At 31.9% G+C, this 26,653-nt stretch overlaps 3 protein-coding genes across 7 annotated transcripts in view; all 3 read right to left on the bottom strand.

Annotated features, from left to right (window-relative positions):
- Positions 1 to 254, bottom strand: part of LOC126698205 (esterase-like) — a 111,261-nt gene extending 111,007 nt beyond the window's left edge. The window contains exon 1 of one of the 4 annotated variants that reach the window (XM_050395262.1): positions 1 to 254. This exon is cut by the window's left edge and continues 260 nt beyond it. The gene's annotated coding sequence lies outside the window, so the exon portion shown is untranslated. The other 3 variants (XM_050395261.1, XM_050395267.1, XM_050395273.1) reach the window with 3 other exon arrangements.
- LOC126698207 (uncharacterized protein At4g08330, chloroplastic) overlaps positions 1 to 4,022 on the bottom strand; it is a 26,703-nt gene extending 22,681 nt beyond the window's left edge. The window contains exons 1-2 of one of the 2 annotated variants that reach the window (XM_050395279.1): positions 3,551 to 3,992; positions 1,058 to 1,732 (exon numbers count right to left, since the gene is read on the bottom strand). In XM_050395279.1, the coding sequence (XP_050251236.1) occupies positions 1,336 to 1,732; positions 3,551 to 3,660 (507 nt within the window). In that variant the 5' untranslated portion in view covers positions 3,661 to 3,992 and the 3' untranslated portion in view covers positions 1,058 to 1,335. Of the gene's footprint in view, positions 1 to 1,057; positions 1,733 to 3,550 lie in introns of those variants that run through there. The other variant, XM_050395280.1, reaches the window with a different exon arrangement.
- Positions 4,023 to 13,917: 9,895 nt separating this feature from the next.
- On the bottom strand, positions 13,918 to 16,529 carry LOC126698204 (photosystem II 22 kDa protein, chloroplastic). Its single transcript, XM_050395260.1, has 4 exons — positions 16,215 to 16,529; positions 15,991 to 16,107; positions 14,609 to 14,852; positions 13,918 to 14,312 (listed from the first exon to the last, which is right to left on the bottom strand). The coding sequence occupies exons 1-4, from the start codon at positions 16,425 to 16,427 to the stop codon at positions 14,068 to 14,070; spliced, it is 819 nt and encodes a 272-aa protein (XP_050251217.1). The 5' UTR covers positions 16,428 to 16,529; the 3' UTR covers positions 13,918 to 14,067.
- Positions 16,530 to 26,653: the final 10,124 nt, after the last annotated feature.

Genomic DNA, 26,653 nt, shown 5'->3' with positions numbered 1-26,653 from the left:
TTGGATAAAGAAAGAGAGACGCAAATAATATTGAAACCAAGAACGAAAGTTTGATGTTTATATATATTGCAAGGGAAAGTGCACTACCCTATCCTATATGGCTACATCTATTCCTGGTTGTCGAAGGCCTAGACTTCGCGTTCATCGTTTTTTCATTTTTCTTTTTTTTTTTTTCTTTTTTTTGATAGGAACTTCGCGTTCATCTTTGAATTCTGGTGATGATGAATATTATGTAACTTAGACTAGTTTAAAATTCTAGAAAGTCTATCCAATAGGTCCATATCTGTCGGTTCGTGTTTGGGGTTCCAACGTACAAAAACTTAAGAGACGAAACCATTGACTACATGTATCATACAGATTAATCTCTACGAATTTGGTGCACGGTTAACATCACCATTAAAAATCATGTCAATTTGCAATCAATCTCTACGAATTTGGTGCACGGTTAACATCACCATTAAAAATCATGTCAATTTGAAATCAATTTTTTTGTAAAGAAATCTTTAATAGAAAATTGTGGTCTTGTATAAAATTGACTCAACTAGTAAAAATTGATGTCCTTAAAAAAACAAGGATTTTGACTCAAAGCAGGAGAGGAGAGAAGGATAGTAAAAATAAGAATATTATTTAGTATTTGGTGCTTTTTCTCCGTAATTTTTTAAAGGTTCATATTTATAGGTCTAATTAAATATCATATCAAGTACAAAATATCCCCTGCAAGCAATTAGGTTCTTAATTAATTGTCTTCCAAAGTATGATTTGCTTTACATAGGTTATGCATGTGGCCGAAATGAGCTGCTCAACCTGTCACATGCATGGTATAATAAATGCACATTATATTATATGTTAGGTTATAGATTAACATCAATTAATTAATTTAATTACCCAAGTTAATTAATTAGGTTAAATTATAGGTAAATTATCCAAGATTTCTCACGTGATTTCAACTGCGAGGCTAAAACCAAAGCTGATGTTCCTCTAATTTTCACATCCCACGTGCACACATGTACAGGCAAACACCAATAATACTGATGCCCCAGCAAACTCAAATCAATCATTCAACCCCCGGAAAATATCACACCACTTTCTTAATTTAGCTGTAGAGAAGTTTTTACACAAAATTTTCTCAACCAAAACCCCTTTCAGTTCAAACAACAATTTTCTTATAAAACAGTTTTAGAAACTGTTATGTACAAGTAACAACATAGATAAGAAAGGCAAAACACCAACCAAATACAGAAGGAAGACACCTTTAGATGAATTCTTGCCTTTTTGGTGTTGCAGATGTTTCCTTGATGGGAAAAAGAGCATATAAAACAAGCTTGCTCGAGTACATCACGTGTAAATTTGAGTGGCAGATTCCTCAGAAGATGAGGGCTGTAAAGCTCGGATTTTAACATTATATTTTCTACAACTTGAGACTTCATTGCCTGAGGAAGAATCTGATACATCTGATACAAGTCGCTGGGATGATGTAAGATCATTGTAAGCAATTCCAATATCGTTACCACACTTGCGGCAAAGAAGTTTGGTTCTCCGACGGAACAAGCCCCAAGAGTTCTTAGAAAAGTAGGGTATGCACTGGATTTCATCAACCTGAGTAAATCTGCTCTCATCAATGTTAAAGAAAGAAATGATCCCTCTCTTTATAGATTTTCCATATTTAGAACCAATGGTTGAGGTGTTCCGATTGCAAGAGCTTAGGTTTAGCTCATACCCACAAGAACCACAGCTGCACAAAAGTGACTGTATTGTCATTGCCATGTAAAAAGAAGCATCTTTACATTTATTTTGCATATACAACCAATAAAACAAAGACAAAAGACACCAAAAACCACAGGAAAATCAACAGAGGCCTTTTTATCATAAATTAAGTGTTATTAAAAATAAGGTGATCAAAAACTCAAAAACTGATCAAACCCGCAGAATTTCATAGAGACAATAGATAAACGTACCATAAACCCAGGAAAAGTGATATTTATTTGTAAGATAGGTCAATTGTATTACTAGAAATCTCCCTAAAATGTTTATCCTATTTGTCTTTTTTCTTTTTTCAAGTAGTAGTGACAAAAGTGAGTGATTAAGTTGATATAACATGATGCTGTCCAACATGATGAATCAATTATGTTAACTCTCAATTCTCACACACCCAAGATCCTAACAAGTGGTGTAGGCCTCAAGATTTTGATCCTAATGAAACTTCTAGGAGAATAAGGTGGAGCTGTCACGACCCCCAAGAGTACAAAAAAGTATGATGGAATTTAACCCAAGGTGAAGATTTATTAAAAATTGCCTCAAACTCCTATTTAAATTCATTACTAAAAAGAGTTTTCTTTGAGTAAAAGAAAATATTTTCCTTGTGAAAAAAGTAGCTTGGTTTTCCTTAAAATTTGGCTCAAACTCCTATTTCAGTGACTTCAACATAAGTTGGTCTTCTTCTTTATAAGGGTAGTGTTATAGTTCTTATGAGGTTTAAAGATGCATGCATTAGCATCAGATGTTTGTGTTTGGAAGCTGAAAGTCAAAAGATGCCTATGGATAAGATTTTTTTCTTTTTAGATACATTTTAAGTGGGAAGGAGAAATTCGAACTCAAGACATCTCCATTGGAAACACCAAGAAATCCTATTTGGCCTAAATGCCTATGGTGAGTAGGTTGTGAGTTAAGAATTTGTTGATTCCTGTTGGTGAGGGTTAATGTTTGAGCTTGTGAAGCTCTATGAGTACAATTTCTGAGGATTGATCAAGGGTTTTAATTTTTAATTCATATCGTTGATAATGGATTTCGGTATAAATTTTTAATTTTATTATTTATGTGGTGTATTTCTGTAGCATTAATTGAGAACACCTAATTTCAATAAAAACGAATAAAACGCATTCAAATGCAATAACCAAATATATTTCTTAGCCCTTTCCCTCTCCCTTTTGTGTGTGTTTGTTTCTCAAAATATATATATATATATATTTCTTAGCATCCTACTACCATAGTAATGGTAGAAAATCACAGCAGTGTCTATGATCAAATTCAGCCCAATTTTACAAAAGATAGATGTCACCTCACCTCACCTGATGAAAAGTCAGTTTCAACAACAGAGGTTTTTCCATTTTGTTAAATAGTAACCAATCAAACAAGTTTGTAATCTACACAAAATAGGCTCAATTTATATATCCTCCTAACTAGAAGACCATGTAAGACAAATTATCAGTAACTGATTAGAAAGCCAAAATCCTACTCATCAAAATTAAGATTTATCTAAAACTTTCTAATTATAGAAGAAAAGTATATCCAAGTGAGTGGTCAATACTCAAATCTATCTTTAACTGTAATCCCCTAACTACTTTTTTTCCCATTCCAAAGATTAAAAAAAATTTTACTTCATTATTTGCTAAAATTCTATATTCAAATTTCTAAAACATTTATCGCAAACCCAAATGGGAAAAAGATAATACGCGATTCCAAACATACCCACATAATCAAATTTTCAAAATTTCCAATTATTATAGAAATCAGAGGCAATTCTCAGTCTGTGAGAGAGAGAGGTGGGACCTACCTGTAAGCAACATCTTGATCTCTACGAGAGGAAGAACGAGAAGAAAAGGAGTTTTGGTGATGGCCGTTGAGATATCCATCACTGACAGTCAAAGACATGGATTTGTCCATTTCAGATAAGTGAGAGAAACCAACGGCTCTGATCGTGGCTGTGACGGTGACGGTGACGGAGATAGCTAGATATGAGGGATGACCCACTTTGGTAAGGTACGTTTTTTTAGTCACAGAGAGAGATAAAGGCTTCTTAACCGTTAGATTGTGTGACTTTAACACCCCAAACCCGCAAGAAAAACGAAAAAGTTCCGAGAGAGAAAGAGAGAGAGAGAGAGAGAAGCAGAAGAAAGTGAAGGAGGAGGAGCGTAGTGGAATCAAATGAAAAAGGTGAGAGCTTAGAGTAGATGTGTGATTGGGTTGGCCCCTTTTTGTGTCTCCTTTTTTGTCATTTTTTATCTGACGTACTCTACACTCTAATAGACTTTAGACTTTAGAAGACCCAACTGGAGATAAGAGGCTTTTACTTTTAAGAAATGGGAGATACCAGGTTTTGAATTTTGATTATAATTTAGGATAAAACTTAATTAAAATAGATTAGGTTTTTTTTTAATTAAGCTTGCAATGACAAATAACAATTTACCTGTGCATGTTTATCTCAAAAAACAATTTCTAAATACAAAGAAATTCAATGCACCAAATCTCATCAAATCCCCCTCTCACCTGTGCATGTTTGTTTCTTAAAACCAAAAATTATTATCATTTCCAAAAAAACAATTAAATTCAATATAATTAACTAATTATGTATTCGAATTTAATTTAGAACCTAATATATTTTAGCCTTTATAGGTACCTAAGTTTTGTCATAAATTTTTAACTAGGTATTTTTTTCAAGTAAAAAATATTGCAATGACTATTATTATAATTAAAAAAAAAAAAAAAAGATGATTATATATTTAATTATGCAGGGTTGAGCGATGACCAGTACTTGCACCTTTTTTGGTGCTCAATATTCGGAGTTTGAAATTACTTTCTTCCTTCTCTACTATATATTTAGCTTAAAGTGCGTGTTCTAAAATTCTTCTCTAAAATAGAAGTTTGACTTTTTTGTAACTTCTTCTAAGTATCCGATTTTTTAATGACATCTCCTGATGTTGTTAAACCAACTATCAACATTTTTTCACATGGTTATTCTAATGTTTTTTAGTTAAATTTAAATTATATAAGGACTTTTCTATAAAACATCCTATGTTTATACCATTTGTTAAAATCTTTTTTTTTTTTTTAGAATAAGCCTAAATTTACCTTGATTGTATATTTTCTCTCATTGTTTTATTTTCTTCTAAATATGGAATTTGTAAATTATGTTAATTATTAATAGACATTTCATCATTATTCTATCTGTACATGGACTACTTAGTCAATTGTGGTAATTATTAACGTATTCCAAGGATAAAACTATGAGGGTTTTTTTTTTTCCTTTTACTTTCCCATAAAATTTAAATTCCAAAATTTATATTGATCATTATCCCATTTGTATTAAAGCAAAGAAACTTTGTGTATCATGTTAGTAAAGTCTTGCATTATGTATGGATGGAAGGAAGGGGAAGTGTTTGAGGGGATTTTCCCAAATTGAGAGAATGAGGGAGATCCATTTATAATAAAAATATTTAAATTGTCAATTTTGTCGTTATTAAGTCAATTTATAACTATTTCTTTAAAAATAGTAAAATATCTTCATAATTGTCAATTTATAGGACAATTCCTCTTCCTCTCATTCCCCTACTTATTTTTTGAAAAATCCTAACAAAAGAAAATGATATATATATATATATATATGTGTGTATGTATATATATGTATATATATTCCCGTTCTCCCCAGTTAATTTTTAAAGCATTCAAACAAAATGAAGAGATAATCATTTAATTTGTAATCGCTAAAATAAAATAATCTATATCTATAATTAAATAATATTGCATTTTGAGTTTTTTTTTTTTTAATTATTGTCTTGTAATAATAAGAGGCATTTCATTCCTTTTACTAACACAATTTCTATCCAATACTTTTTTTTTTTTTTGAGAACCTTCTATCCAATACATCAATACGCTAGATACTAATAGAGACTTAACTCCTTTTTTATTATTATTAATTAGTTAAAGGCCCGTGCATTGCATGGTTTTATCATAAACTTGTATACTATATATTTTATCAAATAAAAAATAACAAAACAAATGATTATTATACTAACAAAATGAATAAATTGTATTAAAAAGGAAGATTAAAAAAACAAAATGATATAAGCAATTAAAAAACTATAATGAATAATATCATACATATTATACAATACGAAAACATAGAAAAAAATTCATTTGTAATGCAAGAGTGACTGCAGTTATTTCATAATTAACGTTTCAAACATGAAGAACTTTCAAATTGTCCACAATCTTAGCCAATTACTATGACAAATCATAATCTTAGTCAATTTCTTATATTTTTTCAACAATCAAACTAACATTTTAATAATAAAAAATTAAATACAAAAAAAAAAAAAAAAGTATGCAACCCGTAACGATTTTGTAATAGAAAATTTAATGACTGATAAAAAATCAAATTGTTATGAACAATTTATCATCAAATTTATATGAAGACATGCTTAATAATAAACGAAAAAGAAGATTGTTCTCTAAATCAAAATTGAGAGGACTTAGCATATTTAATTATTGATTCTCAAACAATAACCATATAAATAGGATACAACATAATGAAATTAAATTAAACAATAAACAAAAAATACACAAAACCTATTCAATTTGATGGGAAAAAAAATTAGAGTAAACAAATACATACTTGCAAGGTTGCAGGTAGAAGAATAGAAAAAAAGAACTATATTGTAGGTATTCATTATGAATTATTTGAAATATATATATACTCTTCACATTGAAGAAATTGATATGAAAAAAGTAAAAGTCTAATGTTAGTTTAATAGAATTTTATAAAAGACATTTTCTAAGTGTACTACATTTCTATTAGGTTGTTGTTTTCTTTTTAAGTGTAGTATTATATGTTTTTTTTTATTTGTTATTTTCCTTTTATGTGTAGTAATATAATTATAGGAGAAGAAGATTAAAAAAATTATATCTTCTTATTTTTTAAATCTAAAATGTGTACTACGTTGCTGTTTTTTTTTTTTTTAAATAAAACACTAAATGGCAAATCTACAATTATTTAGTATTTAGATTCAACATAATTATTATGAATTTATTGGTACGTTTTTTTAGTATGCTTATTCTCAATTTAAGAGTATTAGAGTAAACAAATACATACTTGCAAGGTTGTAGGTAGAAGAATAGAAAAAAAGAACTATATTGTAGGTATTCATTATGAATTATTTGAGATATATATATACACTTCACATTGAAGAAGTTGATATGAAAAAAAAATAAAAGTCTAATGTTAGTTTAATAGAATTTTATAAAAGACATTTTCTAAGTGTACTACGTTTCTATTAGGTTGTTGTTTTCTTTTTAAGTGTAGTATTATATGTTTTTTTTATTTGTTATTTTCTTTTTATGTGTAGTAATATAATTATAGGAGAAGAAGATTAAAAAAAATTATAACTTCTTATTTTTTAAATCTAAAATGTGTACTACGTTGCTGTTTTTTTTTTTTTTTTTTTTAAATAAAACACTAAATGGCAAATCTACAATTATTTAGTATTTAGATTCAACATAATTATTATGAATTTATTGGTACGTTTTTTTAGTATGCTTATTCTCAATTTAAGAGTTTTATCAATTTAAAAATTATAGGAGAAGAAACTAAGAAAAAAAATTATATCTATTTTTAAAAAATTCTAAATCTAAAACAAGTGGTATGTTGCTTTTTTTTTAATTAAGATTTTTTTTTTTTTATAAAGGTTAGATGAAGAATTTAGATTATAATCAAATTAAGATTTTTATCAACTTATAAATTATAGGGGAAGAAAAATTATATCTACATTTTTCATAAAATCTAAAAAGAATTTGATAATTTAGTGAAGTCACTTAACGTAGTCACAACCTCTAAACCTAATTTTTATTATATGGTATATGATATTATATCTATCATCTTTTTATTTTCTTGATTTTACTTATTTATAAAAGGTTAGAAAATTTTGCTGGATTGTTAAGTCGGTCATCTAAAAGTACACTTGAATTTGATACGCGTTTTAATAAAAAATATTTCATTATTTATTGACAGAAAAGCAAAGTGAAATGAATTATTGAAGTGTTAATGGTGTCGCCTTTACATTACAGGTGTCCTTCTCAAGTAGAGCTGTAATGGCTATTTATTAACGTTAAAATTGGCAGTGGGGACGATGATGGACATTTTCGTGATCCACAAGGCCCATACATAAAGACTTTAGGAAAGCGTGTTGCATGTATCGCTGTCTTAACCAGCCACGTCATACTCATACGTGGGATCTGCAATGTTCTCTTTTTTTTTTCTTTTTTTGATGAGATGCAATGTTCTCTTAATTTAAATTGCTTTAGTTTATGTTTTATACAGTATCAAACATTTTAAAAAGAAATTTCACCGAATCAAGACACCCGAAACCTAAAATATCTTTCACTCAATCATATACATGCACAAAAAAATTATTTGAGTACACCTAACAAACTGTAATTGATTGTCTATTCTTTTATATAAATTTTTTTTTTTTACCGTTTAGTCTACCCTGTGGACAGTTATAGTCAAAATTGTAATAATTTTTTAGAGAAATACACAACAAATAATCTTAGGTAGCAAGTTATTACCTAATGTTATGGGCAAGAAAATTCTTTTAGTGGTGGTTTCAAATTAGAACAAATAACAACTTACCGCTTATAAATTATATTGTCGTGAAAACATCAATATTTTACATGGTTCTAAAAATATTGAAATTAATAATAAAATAATCGTAATTAGACAGACAAGTTGAGTTCTGCACTGACCAGCACAAACTAATTAGTGCAACTGCAATGCATGGTCAGCGTAAACTTTGGACTATTAAATAATGATGTTTCCTCACTTAAGAGCTCGGGTTGGCAGGTGGTGGAGGTTTAATTAGAGACTTGAATTCCTCTTGGGGTGGATACATATAGGGGTACTCTCAGTCTAAACTCTCAAGCAATCGGTATTTAAACCAGAGTAGTTGCCAAGTACATGGGAGTAGGGATGGCCATACCCATTAGGTAATGGATATCCAACCCTACCCGATCCAAATGTTCCGGGTAATATCCGATTCTTTATGGGTAAAGCTTAACCGGGTAGGGTATGGATATTACCCGAATTATTTGGGTAGGGTATGGATATTATCCAAACCCGACCCGTCAAAAAAATAAAAAAAATAAAAAAATAATAACAATAACCCACTACGTCCTTTTTTTTTTTTTTTTTTTACTGAACCCACTATGTCCTTTACAGACAAAAGTCACAAAAGCACTCGTTGGTAAAGTCCTCCATTTCTCACAAAAAAAATTAAAAAAAAAAAAGTCCTCCAAGCCATCCAATCTGTCTTCCCCACACCAAATCCAAGTCTTCAAATCCCAACTTACGCTCTGTTTGTTTCAGCATTAACGTTTTCTGGAAAATTGTTCATTTTCCAAAGAGCATTTTCTAGAAAACTGTCTTATTTTCCAGTGTTTGGTAACGACCTTGAAAATGCACTTGAGAATGTTTTCTGGTGTTTGATATGCAATTTTTTTTAAATATTTCTTGTATAATTTAAAACATGTATATTATGTAAACTAACTAATGTAATCATTATAAATAAAAAACCAAGAATGAATTTGGTTTTCATACTAATTAATCTAAAATTTTGACAATAGATACAATCAAAATTAATTAGTTGTCAAATTTTCATGATTTCTACCACTCATCTTGCTCATATATATAGACAGTAACGTACGTACACACACACACACACACACACACACATATCAACCATTTGTCTACTATGGTCAATTAAAAGTTTTCAATATTACTCTAAATTATGTATTTACATAATGTACTGCATAATATATCATAACTACATAGTATCTGCTAACAAAAAATGTATTTGCCAACAAATGCAATTCTCCTAAACAATTATCATTCATTATATAACAATATTATTAGTTCATGGTAAAGATTGTCCCATGTAAAAGCAATTTAGAGCAATATAGTTACTATGTTTAAAATTTTCATCTTTTATTTCTTTCATTCTTTCTTCTTCTTCTTCTTCTTCTTCTTCTTCTTCTTCTTCTTCTTCTTCTTCTATTATTATTATTATTTTTTATTTTTATTTTTTTGCACTTTATGTACGAAAAAGAAGTAACTTCTGCCTGGAATCCATCAAACCGAAAATTTCTTAGAGAAAAAAGAAAATTGAGCTTGAAATTTAAAGCAAAGAGAGAGATCTATGGGAAGAGGAAAGACCAGAGTTAGTGACGGTGAGGGTGTAAAGAGAGAAAAAGCAAAGGGAAGAGAGAAAAAGTGAGAAAACTTACCATGAGAGAGAGAAGGCGTCAAAAAATTATGTTTCCCACGGCTATAGACAAAGATAATATTTATAGGAGATGCAACGTATAAGAGAGAGATTGTTTTCCAAAAAAAAATTTTGGAAAACAGCTTATAGAAAATAAGCCTTATTTTTATTAGAGTTTTCCGTTGACTAAAGATAGTTTTCCATTGACCAGGTTTTTTTTATGCTACCAAACACTGGAAAATGTGGAAAACTATCTTTATAGAAGGTTTTCCAGCGAAACAAACAGAGCGTTAGCCACAATGGTGAAGAAGTTCATGGAAAAGAAGTCGTTGTCTTCTTCGTCGAAGGCGGTGAAGATGGTGATTCAGTCAGATGTGATTGCAGAGGAATAAAATCGCCGTTTTTTCGACGAAGAGGATTGTTCCCGTTATCGGAAAGATTCGCCGGCTCCGGCAACAGCGTCGGAGGCAGATCATCAAGAAGAACGAAATCACGCTACTCCACCTTGGTCAGACCAGCTGATCTCTCTCTCATCTCCACTATGTCTCCACGCTGCAATGGTATCACTCCCGACGCCGTCGTTTCTGCCCTTACCTTCCTCCAAATCTCCGATCGAGTTTACGACCTTCTCCACGGTCTCTCTCTCTCTTAGTCTTTGTTTGCTTGCTCAGAAAATTTTGTGTTCTGATTTTACTTTTGGATTTTGTTTTAACAACTGAGGTGGAGCTTCCAAATCTCCGATCGAGTTTACGACCTTCTCCACGGTCTCTCTCTCTCTTAGTCTTTGTTTGCTTGCTCAGAAAATTTTGTGTTCTGATTTTACTTTTGGATTTTGTTTTAACAACTGAGGTGGAGCTAAGTTTCCGTTTGGTTGAGGAGATAATATACAGTAACAGAGCCAAAGAGTGGGAAAAAATACACTTGGAGGGGCGATAAAACTATTGGTTAGTTTTTAAGTTCAAATGTTTTGGGTTTAAAAATTAATAATAATTAAATGGGTAGGGTATGGATATCCATGGGTATTATATTTGGGTAAGATTTGGGTATGGATACTGATGGGTATTGATATTCAGATATCCATGGGTAAACTTTTTGGGTAGGGTATGGGTATACCCGATCCATACCCTACCCATGGCCATCCCTACATGGGAGTTGTTAGTGGGAAAAGATTCGAGGATTGGAAGTCTTGAGGTTGAGATAGATGCAAAAGAAATATTATTAATTCTTGTTTTAGGGTGTGTTTGGATATCGTTTATATTGCTAAAACTGAAAAATTATTGTTGTAAGTACGGTAGATAAAGATAAAAGTTCGTTGAAATAATACAGTGAAACCATGAATAGTGTCAAAAAGTGTAACGAAACCCATGAATAATAGTAAAAATAAGCTGAATGATAAAATAATTTTGATTTTTAATCTCCACCCAAACGCACACTTAGTGTAATAGTGTTTATGCTCTTACCAAACCTTCACTTACCTAAGGGTATTGATGTCGAAGATTGCATTTGGACACTTGAATTTAAATTTTAATATTCTTTATATGGATACCTTTTGTAAGTAGGAGGATTTGGAATTATAAAATTATAAATTGATTGAAGTATGGTTTAGGATTTCTAAAACTCTATGAGTTAGATGATATTTCAAATTTAAAGATTTCAAGGTCATCAAAGAAAAAAATTCAAATATTTTAAGATTTAAAATATTTGGTAAATTTGACCAAATGCATATCTTAGATCTTTTTAAACTATCCAAACAAGTTATTTAGATTTTAATAACCAAAATCCAAATTTACATGTCCAAATCATGTTATTCAAATGCACATAAGTTTGATCAATTTATGAGATTAAATTTAATATTAAAAAAAAACAACAATTTACCAACTCATTAATTTAAAACTAAAATATGTATTAAATTTTCTGAGAAACATGTATTGTCCTTTTATAAAATAAATTTTTTTTTTTTTTTAAAATCAAGCTTGCTTTATATATCATTATTTTCTTTAAGTAAGTGAATTTGTCATTTATTAGAATTGCTATCTAGTGAGATGCTGTTAGATTTTTTTTTTTTTAACAATTTTTTTTATGGAGTTCAATTTTGAACAAAGAATAATAATATTTATTATACAATTATTTAATTTATAAATAATTAAATATTAGGTGATATCCATACAAAATATAAATATAATTATGGTTAATATATTTTCAATAGTGGGAAGAATTTTTTGAATTTGTCATTTTTTAATATATTTTCACTTACCACCACATGCATAGGACTATTCTATTATATAATCTTGTATTCTTTGCAATACTTTTTTCTATTACCAAGCAATCATTTTAGGTGCATAGATGCTGCCATATTGACTAACAAAAATGGACCGTTAGAACATTATGGTTAATATATTTTCAATAGTGAGAAGAATTATTTAAATGGAACAGTCCAACATAAGCTTTCACAGAGACGCTTTATTGGCTCTACTCGTGGAACGGCATGGACTCTTATTGCTTGGATTCAATTAAGAACTAAATTAACAATTATTCTTTATGCATGTCACAATAGCATAGTAAAAAATGTTACATCCACAACATTTTCACAACACTTTCACAATAAATCGTAAGTGATAAGTTATTAATAATTCTAATTTGAATCCACAACTTAAATTATGTTTTTGCCCATTTGTAACAACCAATAACAATTTGCAACTTAAAATTTGTTGTGAATATAGCATTTCTCACGATGTAAATGTATCGCTAATTTTCTATATTTCAAAACCACTAGAGTGACCCTTAATCCCTAATTTAAGAATCAAATCTTTTTTGTTACAGTTGCAAGTCAAGAATCAAGGGATTGCCTCCTTCCTTAATACCCACCAAATGGCACCATTTGGATGCCTTTGGCAAGAGGGAGGGATCACTGCCCTTTTAAGCCCAAAGGATGGGTCATCAGCAAATTTACTATAATCTCCCAAAGCTCCAACGACCCCCAAGCAAGGTAAATATTTAGGATAAAAAAGAGAAGAGAATTTAGCTTCATAGATGAAATTTCCTGTTTCCAGAGTCAATACAATAGTGATAGAGTTACTTGTTGTAAACTGTAATCGCTTCAAAGGGGCACTGGAAAAGCTACACATAAAGGCTTTATAGTACCATTGAGAATTTTCTTGCTTCAAGGGAAGCTCATACTATACGTTTCTCCAATGTTATAAATTTGTTACTTTTGACCATAGATAAATTATTTCCTTCTTGCGTCAATGATAAAATTGCGCATGTCAATCATATTTCGCAGCAGAGAAAGTAGTTCTCAAACATTTTCGGTCACATGACTGAAGCATGAAAGTATAAACTTTGCGTCAATGATAAAAATTGCATATCCACTTTAGGGACTAAATTGGATCATTTGAACATCAATGACTAAAAGTCACTAAATAGTTCATAGTGTCAACTTTACGAACCAGTAGTCTATTTTGATCGTAAAAAAGGCTTTGTTCATAAAGTCACGTGGAATTGTTTTCAGAGTTATTTTACATGGACAGAGTCCTCAAACGTTTTCTGGCTCAATGCATATTATTATGACCCGTACCTGTTGACATGATCTAGCTAGTTGGCTTGTTGCCATTAGTCAATGTCAGGATCCTAGAATGTCAAAGGTTATATCATATGTGCAGTCTGCCAAGTGATGAAATGCAAATGGCATCAATAAAGTTCTATCCAAGTGTGACATGGTGCAACATTTTTTTTCTTCTTCTAAAAATAGACTTATATTGCACCAGAGGAGAGATTAACAAGCATCAAATACAAGCGCTCTGCCAAGAGATAAAAGGGAAATCAAATGGTCTGGCTTTGACACACCAGAGAAAAGAACCTCCCTCCCAGAAGATTCTTTTTGGAACAAATGTAAACCCAATTCTAACAGCCATAGTGTCTTTCATTTCTGGTAAACGAAGCAGAATTGTCATATAAACCATCCAATGATTGCAAGAGTGAGAGAGTATTATTTCTTACATTGAATGAACTACAACAAAGTTCCTTACAATCATAACTAGCCTTACTCATTTTCCTCATCTGTCACAAATTTACCGGTCCCAGGATTCAATGCAGCGAAGAAGAAGAAGATAACATTGAACAACACAAGGGGCTCAATTTCATTGATGGGAATCCCAGTCTCAATGTTCAACTGTGCTAAAGCTCCCTTCCCGGTAATAATTTCTCCAATTAAAGAGAAAGCAATACCCAACTGAGCCAATCTTCCTACAAAGAGCTCGTTCGCCTTTGTAAATCCAAATAGAGGACCTAGCATTCCAAAACATTGGCAAAGATTAATACTAGAATATATATTATACCACTTACATGTGCATATAATATGTATCAATTGCAAGGTCAAGAGTCTTGTGGCTTAGTGACATTGCTCAGTCCTTCCATAAAGAAGAACCTAACTTGAAATCCCCCCACTCCCAGTTATTGTTAAAAAAAAAAAAAAAAAAGTTATCAACTATAACTGAATAATCAAGAAAGAGACCCAAGATTAATTAAATATTCAAGCTGCTTGTTTCCTTGGTAAAAGTAAACATTCTAGAATGGTGAATTACCTCCTTCTTTAAGACCCAATGCTGATCTGAAGCCTTTGCCAGGAGGAATCACTGCCTTTTCAAGTCCAGTGGGTGACTCATCAACAAATTTACCACGGTCCCCCAAAGCACCTATGGCTCCAAGCAGAGTGAAAAGAATGAAGAAAAGAAGAAGAGGCTCAGCTTCATATATGGGAATTCCAGTTTCCAGATTCAATTGTGATAGAATTCCTTTGCCTGTGATTCCTTCACCCAACAAGGATGCCTGCACAAAAAGACTTATTATAACATTAATAACTAGTTTTGACCTTTATTAGTAAGAGATTAGAAACCTTCATACTTCATGAAGTGATCATTCTACATGACTATCCATCATTCTAAATTTGTAGTTGTGATGATAGACAGTATTGGATGTTAATATAATGGGTCGTCCAAAAAATAAAATCTGAACAAATATGCAAAGCAAAAATATTTAAACCAAAATAAGAGAGTTAGTTCTATCTCTCCTTTCAGTTATCTTTCTACATACTGCCAAGCTACAATGATTTTGGTGACCACATGAGCAGAGCATTGTGTTTCCATCACTGTAAACATGTAATTCTGCTGATGGACATTTCCTTCTTAATTCTAGCATTGTAAGTTGTAACTTTCTAACACCAATCCTATTCTCTCCATTTTCAGATGTCACACCAATAGTACTGAAAGACGGTGAGGATGCAATGATGGACAAAATTGTATCAATTGTAGCATGTTTTATTCAACATTTGGTTTCATCGAGACTCTATGTTAAGCACGTTGTCGTGTGATATCAGTGCCCTGCTATGGGACACGAGTTGCTAGCCAATGAAAACCTTAAGCTTAATGTGACGTCTCTTTGCTTCTGTTAAACAAATATATAAGCCAATGAAAGCTTAAGCTTCCACATCGATCTTGCTGCTTATTTTAGACACCTCCGACATCTTATTTTCCTTGGTAAAATAATAAAAACTGAAAATAATAAAAAAATAATAAAAAAAGTTATCGTTCACGTTGAAAGTATTGTTCATTTGTTTGTTTGCTGCACGGTTTATGGTATAAACAGTGCAAGAAGCGCTGGTCAGTAAAAAAAAACAAAAAACACAAATGTAAGAGATTTCATCAGTATCCAAACGCCTTCTTGATGAACAAAGCTAAAATGGGAATTCTCATTGACACCACCACTAATAAATACTACTTTTATAAAAATATAAATAAAAATTAATGTACGTTGAAGATTTTTGTACTTATATATCAATGATACTAGAATTTTGCAAGTTCTTTTTAAGAGTAACAAATTAACAAGTTGATGCATCTTAAACAAGTAGAACTTAACTAGAAGCCTATTTGCAAGAAAATTATAGAAAAAGAGAAAGAGATGTACTCACAGCGAAGCCAATCATGGCAACTCGACCCACAAAGAGCTCATTCTGCTTAGTAAAACCAATGCCTCCGGAGGTGCCAAAGAGACCATCTTCAACCTTTTCCTTTGGCTTAGGCTCAACCTAGTGAACAAAAGCAAAAAATCAGAACAAGTCTTGTATGGGAAATTTATGCTTCCCACTCTTTTCTTCTTTGAATCAAATAAAGGACTTTAAAAGGAAATGAAAACCTTCTTGGGAGTGGCTTTGGTTCTAGATTTGAACAGAGCAAAAGTTGTAAATACTTGGGAAGAAGAAGTATTGGTAGGAAGACTAGGGAGCAATAGACGAGAGAATGGCTTGGGTCTTAGTTTCTGAACTTGGAAATTGAGTAAAGAGTCTCTCTTCAAATCCACCACATTGCTAGTAGAAACACTCGCCATGAGCAACATCGTTTGTGCCATGACTTCTGTTTGATACTTTTCTGATAGTGTAGGATGAAAATACTTCTACTCTGCCTTTTAATGCGATTGTTTTTTTAAGGAGGGAGATGTGTGTGTGTGTGTCTTAGAAAGTACAATGAGAGATGTGGATATGGTGTGAGGGTTAATGAAGGGCAACTAGAGTGCCCACGTCTATGCATATAGTGCTTCGTAATTTTGAAGATGAGCAACTAGAGTGCCCGGAGTGCCCACGTCCATGTATATAGTGCCTTGTAATTTTGAAGATAATGTTTTGTGCTGAAGCTGAAGGCTATTTTAGAAATTGAACTTTTTTGAAGAACAAAATTCTCACACAACTTAACTTGGGAATAAAAAAAAGGAAAGTTAACTTGCTAATTCAGTCATATATAATCTTTTATTGCAAATTTCATGCGCAAAATAAAATAGCTCTCTTTTTCCTCTCATACTTTTTTTTGAGAAATTTTTCCTCTCATATTAGTGTGGTCATGTTAACGTGCACTCGAGCATGGTTATAAATAAACCAAGGTATTTATCAAAAAAAGTTCAAGATTGACTTTTGTAAAAATCTTGTTTATGCTCGATTATTTAGTGAATGAGTTAAGCTCAAGCATAAGTTTAGGTTTAAATATTAAAAGGTCAAGCTCAATTATAATAATGTGCTTATAAATAGGCTAATGAGAATAAAGCTCAATTAAAGTATTATTATACTATATGTTTATATATATATATATATATATATATAATACTTAGATGATTAAATATTAGATTGTGTAAGTTTTAAGTTCATGAAATGTCAAATTCTTATTTTTAACAAATTTTTAACTTGTAACTCAATTGATTGGCACTTCCTAGTGTTTCGAATGAAGAAATCTACAGTTCAAATCCTCAATTCCCAACTATCAAATTCTACCCAATACAAGGTTGAATCTAATTTTTATAATTCCATCACTAAAATCATTCTATCTAATAATTAGAATATATTTGTAGAGGAATAAAATTTTAATTGTAGTTTTTACTATATATAAGGGGAAAAAAAGTAAAGTAACTCGTGAACAAGCTTAAGTTTGTTCGATAAGAAACTAAAGTAAGCTTGAGTATGTAATTTAGTTTAGTGATGAACTCAAGCTCGACTCGTATTCAAGATAAAATTAAGGGATAATTACATTTTGCCCACCTATGGTTTGCCTCTAATTCTATGTGCCCACCCATGGTTTAAATTTTGACACTTTACACACCTGTGATTCTCACCGTTACCCAGCCATAACCCACCTCTCCCATTTCCGTTACTCTAACACAGAAAAGGTAAAAACAGAACCCCACACGGATCAAAACTCACTCTCTCCCAAAACTCACTCACTCCCATCCAACCCAACGAAGATCCACAACAAAATCCACATAGATCTGAGATGCAAGCACATGGGACGTAAGTACTAACAAATCAAGATCCTTATAAGCAAGGTATCCATTGAGATATACATTGAAGTACAGCAAGTTAAGTGCACAACTAACAATATCACAGAAATGCAATCGAACCAAGTATTAAGCACCACCTGAACCCACTGGAAAATTCCAAGTGATGTTAAACCCTGAATCCAAATTTGTGTTTTCCCTATTCATTTCTTAGGCAGTCATATACACAGCATCAGGCCCAATCTCTTGACTTGCACCTCCAGGTTTTTGTTTTGAAATTTAAATTTCAAACCCTCTAATTTTGATTAGAAAAATCACTTCAAATGCATCTAAATTGTGTATGAAGGTTAATAATTTGAATTTAACCTTCTTCAAATTAAAACTGACACCGTACATCCTCATCTTCTTCTTCTTCTTCTCCTTCTTCTTCTCCTTCTTCTTCTCCTTCTCTATTCTTCAAATCTTGGCCGTCAGTAATTTGTTGACTTTTGGTGGGGTTCTAATCAGACAGAAGGAGATCGCGATTGAAGACCGGGAAAACCGAACCGATTTGACCGTCCAACACAACCACGTCATCCTCGGCTTTAAAAACGGACACGAACTCGAACTCCTCGTTTTCCTCGAACACTTCCTCATCATCGTAATCATGATGATCAAACTTGGGAAACATAAAACGAAAAACTGAGCAAGGTCGAGGTTATTGTCAAAATTTGGTTTCGCTTTGATTCACAAAGTATAGATCTTGCCAAACATCACGCCAATTATAGTCTTTCAAGACTGGAGGTACCTATCTATCCATATACATTACATTTCTTTCATTTATTTTATTTATGGGTCAGTTTCTTACTTATTGGTTATTTTTGGCTTAAATTAAAAACCACTTCAAATGGTTTGTAAATTGTGCAACAGGATTAATAACCTGAAGTTTCTTTTTTTATTTTTTGTGGGTATTTGCTTAAATTAGAAAATCAATTTGAAATTCAGAAATTTGGATGTTTTTTCATTTCTGGGTCTGATTCTCACTTGCTGGTTATTGGTTTTGTTGCTTCAGATTTAATAAGTTGTTTGAAGAAGCACTTGACATGTACTAGCATTGCATTGCATTGTGTAGGATCTTCGTTGAGTTGGATGGGAGTGAGTGAGTTTTGGGAGAGAGTGAGTTTTGATCTGTGTGGAGTTCTGTTTTTTACCTTTTCTATGTTAGAGTAACGAAAATTGGAGAGGTGGGTTACGGCTGGGTAACGGTGAGAATCACAGGTGGGCAAAGTGTCAAAATTTAAACCACGGGTGGGCACATAGAATTAGAGACAAACCACATGTGGGCAAAGTGTAATTATCCCTAAAATTAAATGAGCAATCATAAACTTGCAAATATTTGGCTCTTTTACAACCCAACTCGCGAGTTCTCTTGGAATGATTTCTTAAGCGTCGTACATAGTCTTGATATCCAGTTGTGGTTGTTTTAAATAATTCCTTGAATCGTTCAAGCCTCCGGTCAAAACTGACCTGAGACCCCTAAGAGCCTATGTCCATGTCCAGCACCTTAACAATCGAGGTAAGCTGCTTGGTTGTATACTCTACAGAATTAAGATTATACTTATTTTGATTTTAGAGGATTACAGATTCTTATTTTATTATAACACATCTCAATATATTATTATTCTCATTTTAAACTTAACCTTTTTTCTGTTGAACAGTTCGAATTTAAAAACCATAATGAAGTCCGGGTTTGAAATCCATGGTAACAAATCGCAACCAATATTTAATTTTCTTATCACAAATTAAATGGGATGACCTTAAGGTGGAGGATTTAAGGAGAAACATTAAGCTTTATGGAATTGTAAATGCACGCCAACTAGGGGCACAATTGAGGGTTTAGCTTTGCTGTAAAAAAAGGTTGTGTTTTACCGGTTGTTGATGTTTTCTCTTGGCTTATTCGTGCTGTGATTTCACAATCTCGAGCACAAGATTGTTTATTTGTTGTTATTTATGGGCCCCCTTATTTTTTGTTGAAACGTAAATTTTGGAAAACTGTTTCAAGCTTTGTGGCTGAATTTGTCTCAAGAGGACAAATAAGGAGGGGCTAAAACTTGCTCCATCTGAAGGAGGTTAGGGGCAAACGGGAGATTCGATTTGGGTTCTTTTGGCACCAAATACATGTGGTGTATTAAAAATTTAAAAGGAGAGGTATGGAAAATATTAAACAAGATCTAATCACGGCCCAATCATTAATTAAAAATTTTCTTTTCTCAATAAAATATTTTATTTTATTAATTTTTTATTGTAAGAAATTTTAAAACCAAAACCCAAAAAAAATAATCATCTAATAAAATTAGATGGAATGATTAATTGAATAAAAATTAAAGTTATAAGAGTGAAATGAATAAATCAGAAATTATATAAACGAATTAAATTTTTTTAAAATAAAATGTGTAATTTATAATTTAGCTGTGAGAATAAATAATCATTTGAACAGATACTATAGATTGAAATTCTATCAAATAAAAAAAAAAAAATTGTGAGAAGAAATAATGGGAAAGGTTTTGCTGCATAAAGGGGAATGTAGCCGTAAAAAGAAAGATACAAGTATATAAGTATACTTAATCATATGCATTGCAAATGACACTTGAACACATTACATGACTCTCCTTTTTTCTTTTTTTTTTTTCTTTTTTCTTTTTTGTCACATATCCCTGCAGCAATAGCAGCAAAACCTTTCCCAATTTATGAGCATTGAAGATATACTAGAAATATCAGTAAAAAAATAAATAAATAAATAAATATGCAAGAAATATTTTCCCTAGCAACCAACCAATCCATTATGACTTGTGTTGACTCAATTGAGTGTAACAACATAAGGCCAGTAGTACTTGTTATTAGAGCAAGATGCCCACTCGGTTTTGTGCAATGAATTTGCGGTCAAGAATCAGATGCAAGGAGGATCTTGACAAAGGAGTGAAGGACACATTATTGGAAATTTCTCCTTGGTCTCACTCAGATGTGTAACTCAGTTAGTCGTCCAATTTTTGTTGGGAATGTGCACCACACACTATAATCTGTTAATACCAGATCCTGCAAAAATACAAGTTGGAACCAATGTATCTGAAGCTGACAAATCTTGAATTGACACCTCGACAAAGGACAATCCAACTGGTTCTTTCTAGATTCTTATCCACCGCACAAAAGCATTTGAAAGGTATAATACCCTCCGTACTACTACCCAAGGTCCCAAAGCCCAATTTACCTAATGGGCTCTGCATCAATGCGTTTTGGTGTAACAAGGTGCACAGTGCATACCCCAGCAGGCCCATTTAAATTTATGGGTGTTTCTTCGAAACCATTAACTCATAATATTATAATCTGGATCCTAAATTGCAATGCAATAGTTATTGGCCCAACCCAAGTTGGTAATGTTATATACATATAATACTATGGGTCTAGTAGGCAGGCCGACCCAAACATATCGGACGCCTAAGACGAAATTTTCAAATGGGATATTTATGTTATCACTTAAACAGTATTTAACTAGCATTTTATATAATAATTTTATAAAAAAATCAATTCTTTTTACTTTTAATATGATTTTTTTTAGAAAATACTAAAATTATAACAAATTTTACTACAAATTGATATTATAACTGATGTGATCAGTGACATGAAGTTTACAAAAATGCTAAAGATATTATAAAATTTATAACATGAGAATTACAAAGATATATTACCAATCACAAAAATTCATTCAAAAATGTATTTAATAGTTTGTTGAAGTCCACCTATCGTATTCATTATCACATTAAATTATAAAAGTTATATAGACCACCACACACCCTTAGCGTAGTGGTCACTCCACAAATATAAATGCTTGTGGGGTATGGGAGATAAAAGCCAATGTTCAAGTCTCTAAGAGGAAGTTTCATACACATATACACTTAGATAGGTTAGAATATAATTTTTATTTTGTATAAAAATAAATAAATAAATAAATAAAAGTTATGTGGTAAAATTTGTCTTATCTCTATCTCTAATAGTGAAAAAAAAAATGTAAACTAAAATTCTTTTAATATATACCAAAAATATTTATATAAAAAAAAAAAAAAAAAAAATTGCCCCCAAATTTGGGGCCTTTCTCTAGTAGGGTCGTAGGGGGCCCCAAGCTCTAGTAGGGCTGTAGGCGACCCCAAGCAATAACCTAATTGGCCTAGACCTAGGGCCGGCCCTACTATACATTAACCATCCATTTTGGGAAACTTTTTATGAAAAATTGAAAAATCTGTTAAATCAATTAGTTACTTTTTCATTTTTCAATAAATTTTTTCCTAAAATGATTTATTAACATTTGTCCTTAGGGCATACGTTAATAAAACCCTAATACTATTACTATCCCTTATTCCGCATAGGCATAGGAGCATAGCCTCGTCACTTGTCACTTTAGAAAACATCGAAAAAATGATGTGGTCTTGATGTTTGAATTTAGGTGGTGTTTGGTTCAACCTAAAATATTTTCAGGTGAAAAATGTTTAATATTTTTGAAAAAAAAAATTAATTTCAAATGTTTGGCTATGTACTTGAAAATACTTCAAAAAATATTTTCAAGTGTTTGGTTGCATTCTTGAAAATTCTATGAAAAACATATTTTCAACTGTTTTCTCACATTTTTTCCCCATTTCCTAAGATCATATAATATTAAGAAATTGAAAATTTTAGATTAAGATAAATATCATGGTTCAGGATTGGCGACAATGGTTAGCCACCAAAGACCGGGGATGTTATGTGGGGTGGTGGTTAGATGGCATATAGTGGGGGTGGGGAGGTGGAGGTTCAGTTAATGAGTTTTAGGTGAGGTAGAAAATTGTTTATAAAAAATGAAAGCATAAACCAATTTTCTGCCATAAGTGCTTTTATTTTATGGTCAACCGGAAAAAAGTTTCTAGTTGACCGACATTTTTCGTTGCCCCAAACACTTGTTGCGGAAAATATTCTTTGAAAATCAATTTCTGGCAAACCAAATACAGCCTAACAGTAGAGAATTAATGATGTGTTTGGCAAGGTTGTCAAAGTCGGGATCTTATTCAAGATCATGAGAGGTAACCAAGTAGGTGGGATTGTAAATCGTAGGATCAAACCGTGGATCATAAGATCTTACTTTTTTGTTGGAAAAAATAGCAAAAAACACAATGGTAGTGACTTTTTATGTTGAAATAATCACATAAATTATGAATTCATCTATGTATAAAAAATAAAAATAAAAAATATATATTTGCATCAATATGATGTCATTTGTTATACCATATATCACATCTATACTAACATAACAAATATGATTAAGTTTTAATACAATGTATTCAAAAAGTTTAGGAAAACTTTAATTTGCAACAAAGTATCACATCAATACATATGCCTATTAAAAAAAACTATCAATACATATGGAAATGCTTTCCAAGTTCTATGTTCAAAATCCAAAATAAGTTAGCAAATATAAACTAGCTAACTATAGAATGAAATGCAAAAAGCAATATGAATAATAAGGTGAAGTGAATTTTTAATCATCCATTCTTAGGATCTTATTACAACCACCATCATAATCATTATCAATATCATCCATTTTGTCATCTATGTCAATCCCAGCATCAACATCCATGGAATAATCACAAAGATGGCTATGCGATTTTTAGTTACTGAATAGTGAATGAGGATTTTTTGAGTTTAAGAGTGAGTTTATTTTTTTTTTTTTTTATTTTTTTTTTTTTTAGAGATTTTAAGTTCACTAAAGATAATTTTGACACTTCAATACTCATAATGGCATTAGTATTAGGGGTGTAACACCCTCCCAGTTGCTATTTTGCTATCTAAACCTTTAAAAACATGCAACATCTGGGTTGCAATATCTAAAAATTTATACAACTTGCTACAGTAAGTTGGTATCAATTCCAACTCACTGTAGCAAGTTGCTAGGTGGTAAATTATATTTTGGGTAAACTACTTATACAGTCCCTATCATTTACACCATATTTCAATTTAGTCTCTAACCCTTCAATTGTGTCAATTTGGTCCTTAAATTTTTAATGTTGTGTCAATTTAGTTTATTTTATTATCTTTTGGATGGAAATTTCTTACATGACAAATGACCCAAATAAAAAAACTAGTTTATTGCCACATTAACATAAGCTAATTTTTTATTTTGGTTGTTAGCTATGTCAACAATTTCCATCCAAATAATGCCATAAACTAAATTTACTTGGCACTAAAAGGTTAGGGACCAAATTGACACAATTGAAAGGTTAGAGACTAAATTGAATTATAATGTAAAGGATAGAGACCAAATACATAGTTTACCCTAATATTGTTTTTATTCCAAAGTAGGTTTTTTAACTCTTCATTTAATAATAAAATAAAAAAAATAAAAACTTTCTTATCTTTCTCTGTCTTTTCTTTGCCTCACTCACCCATTCATATCTCCCTTCTCTCATAGGTCTCCACTCTCTCCCATTCAGTTCAGTCCCTTTTGGTGGCAACATGGAGGTAGAAGCTTAAAGGAGATGTGATGGCAGAGGCTTGAAGGCAACACGACGAAGCGGCTTGAATATTGTTTTTGGGTTTCGCTAGCCGTTGGTCATGGGTTTACTGCCATGGGTCTAGGTTTTGCTCACAATGGGTCATGGATTTGCCGTCGTGGGTCGTGCATTTGTTAAATCGATGTTTGAGGCTTACGTTTGAACAGGTTGTGGGTTTTAATGGGTTGTTTTTGGTGGTGTTGTAAAGGTGGTCGGAGATGTTGTTTTTGTGGTTGCATTAGGTTTGAATGGGTTGTGGGTCGTGGGTTTGATCTTTGGTTAGTTTCAGAATTGATTTGTGATTTGAGTGGCTAGTTTGGTGGTTTAGTGGTGGTGGATGTCAGTGGTGTTTGGTCGGACTTAATGTGGAGAGAGAGAGAGAGAGAGAGAGAGAGAGAGAGAGAGAGAGAGAGAGACAATTTGGAAGAAAGGGAAGATTGAAGAGAGAGAACAAGTTATTTATATTATTTTATTGTTTTACATTATTTTATTGGGTTGTATGTAAAAAAAAAAAAAAAGAATTGAAATTTTGAGTGTATTATTAGATAGGCTGGTAAAACAGGTAAAGTAGTATTTAAGGATGTAAAATAAGCTTTTGGCTTTTTGCCTGTTAGGTCACTAGGTATCTATTGGAGGTAACTGGGCTTTTTGTTGGCCCGATTCAGATTTCTTTTTTAAGTGTGATTGAAATGATCCTACAATTCGATTCTTTACTATCATAAGAGCATTCACATCAGCTCTTGGATAATTGTGTATAAATGTGTAAAATACACATTTTGACAGTTTTTACACATTTTGAAGCAAAAAACACACTACATCAGTCTTTGTAAAATCATGTAAACCCGTGTATAATTTTCAACGAGCTACTGTACCTGTGTAAATTTACACGGGCACTGTAGCCCGTTTATAACTTAAAATAATATTATATGTACAGTAAACAAAACCTCATTTTCGCTCTTTTTTTTCTCTCTCATCTCACTGAGCACACCAACGCCTCTCTCACTCTCAGCTTCCCTCTCCCTCTTGAGTTCTTCCTCTCATATTCTTTTGCTCATTCTCATCACCGAATTCTTTTGCTCATTCTCATCACCACGGGAAATAAAATGTGTTCGGTTTAGGAGTTTTGCAGTTCCGGTGAGGAGGGTGGATCATTGGGTTGACGGAATCTTCTCTATTGACAGACGTTGGGCTGATTTCTCTAAAAAAGGTATGGGTTTTTCTCATTGAGATTTTAGAGTTTTTTGGCTTCAATCAAGATTCTTGGGAGTTTCTCTAAACTAATTTTTTTAGGGGTTTCTTGTTTCAAATTTTTTCTGGTTTGGGGTTTTTTTATGGATTCTTCGGAGCACACCCGAAGTTATTTTTGAGAGCTGGTGTGCTGTTTTAGTACCTCCATGAGATAGTTCTACATAAACGAGTTTTAATTTATGAACTTTGTTCTTGATAGGTCAAAAAAGTTTCAATCTATGTTTTAATTTATGAACTTTGCTCTGTTTGATGTTCATAGTTACAGAGTTCTAGCTGATTTACTGTGTGGATATTTGGTTGTTAGCTTTATTGCCGTGATTACCTTGTATTTGGTTAGTTACCTGCTGAGATTTTGTGCCTGGTCAGTGTGTATGTATAATTGGACTTGGCTGTGTAGTTTAGCTGGTTTTGTCAAGTTGTTGTTTGGGGTAGCTTGCCCTGTATTGTAGCCTTTGGCTGTTGTGGCTGGTTTTGTTGCTTAGCAAAAGTCACTAGATTATCAGGCGGGTGTATTGGGTCTTGTCTGGGCAGCGTAAACTAGTCATTTCCCATTTCCACTAACATTTCTTAGATTAGAAATCTTCAACATACAGCCTAAACTACTCATTTTCCCCAACCAAAAAGAAAGCCATATAAATGCTGTGGAACAGGACAAAAAAGACTAACCCTTAATAGAATCAGTATTAGCAGTAATAAAAGCTATAAAAATGGTTTTTTGTTTGGGCCGACACATGAGCTTGAGACTTTCAACAAACAAATCATATGTGCATCATTCAAACATGTACTTAACTTACAAATAAAATTACATATTAACAATAAAAATATAGAAGAGGAGTATAATTTTTAGCACGTTATTTGATAGCCAGTTAGCCACCATGCATTACGTGCTTCATTTGGTGTATCAAACTCATCATTACTTTATATAGCAAATCTAGAATGTCTTTTTTGATATATAGAGTTGACAATTTAAGGCCCCATTTGATTCCCTTTATTTATTTCTTTTCGATTCCCTTTATT

Source organism: Quercus robur, chromosome 9 (genome assembly GCF_932294415.1).
Source record: "Quercus robur chromosome 9, dhQueRobu3.1, whole genome shotgun sequence".
Taxonomy (NCBI): domain Eukaryota; kingdom Viridiplantae; phylum Streptophyta; class Magnoliopsida; order Fagales; family Fagaceae; genus Quercus; species Quercus robur.
The sequence above is the reverse complement of the archived record's forward strand: the minus strand, read 5'-3'. Positions and strand labels throughout refer to the sequence as shown.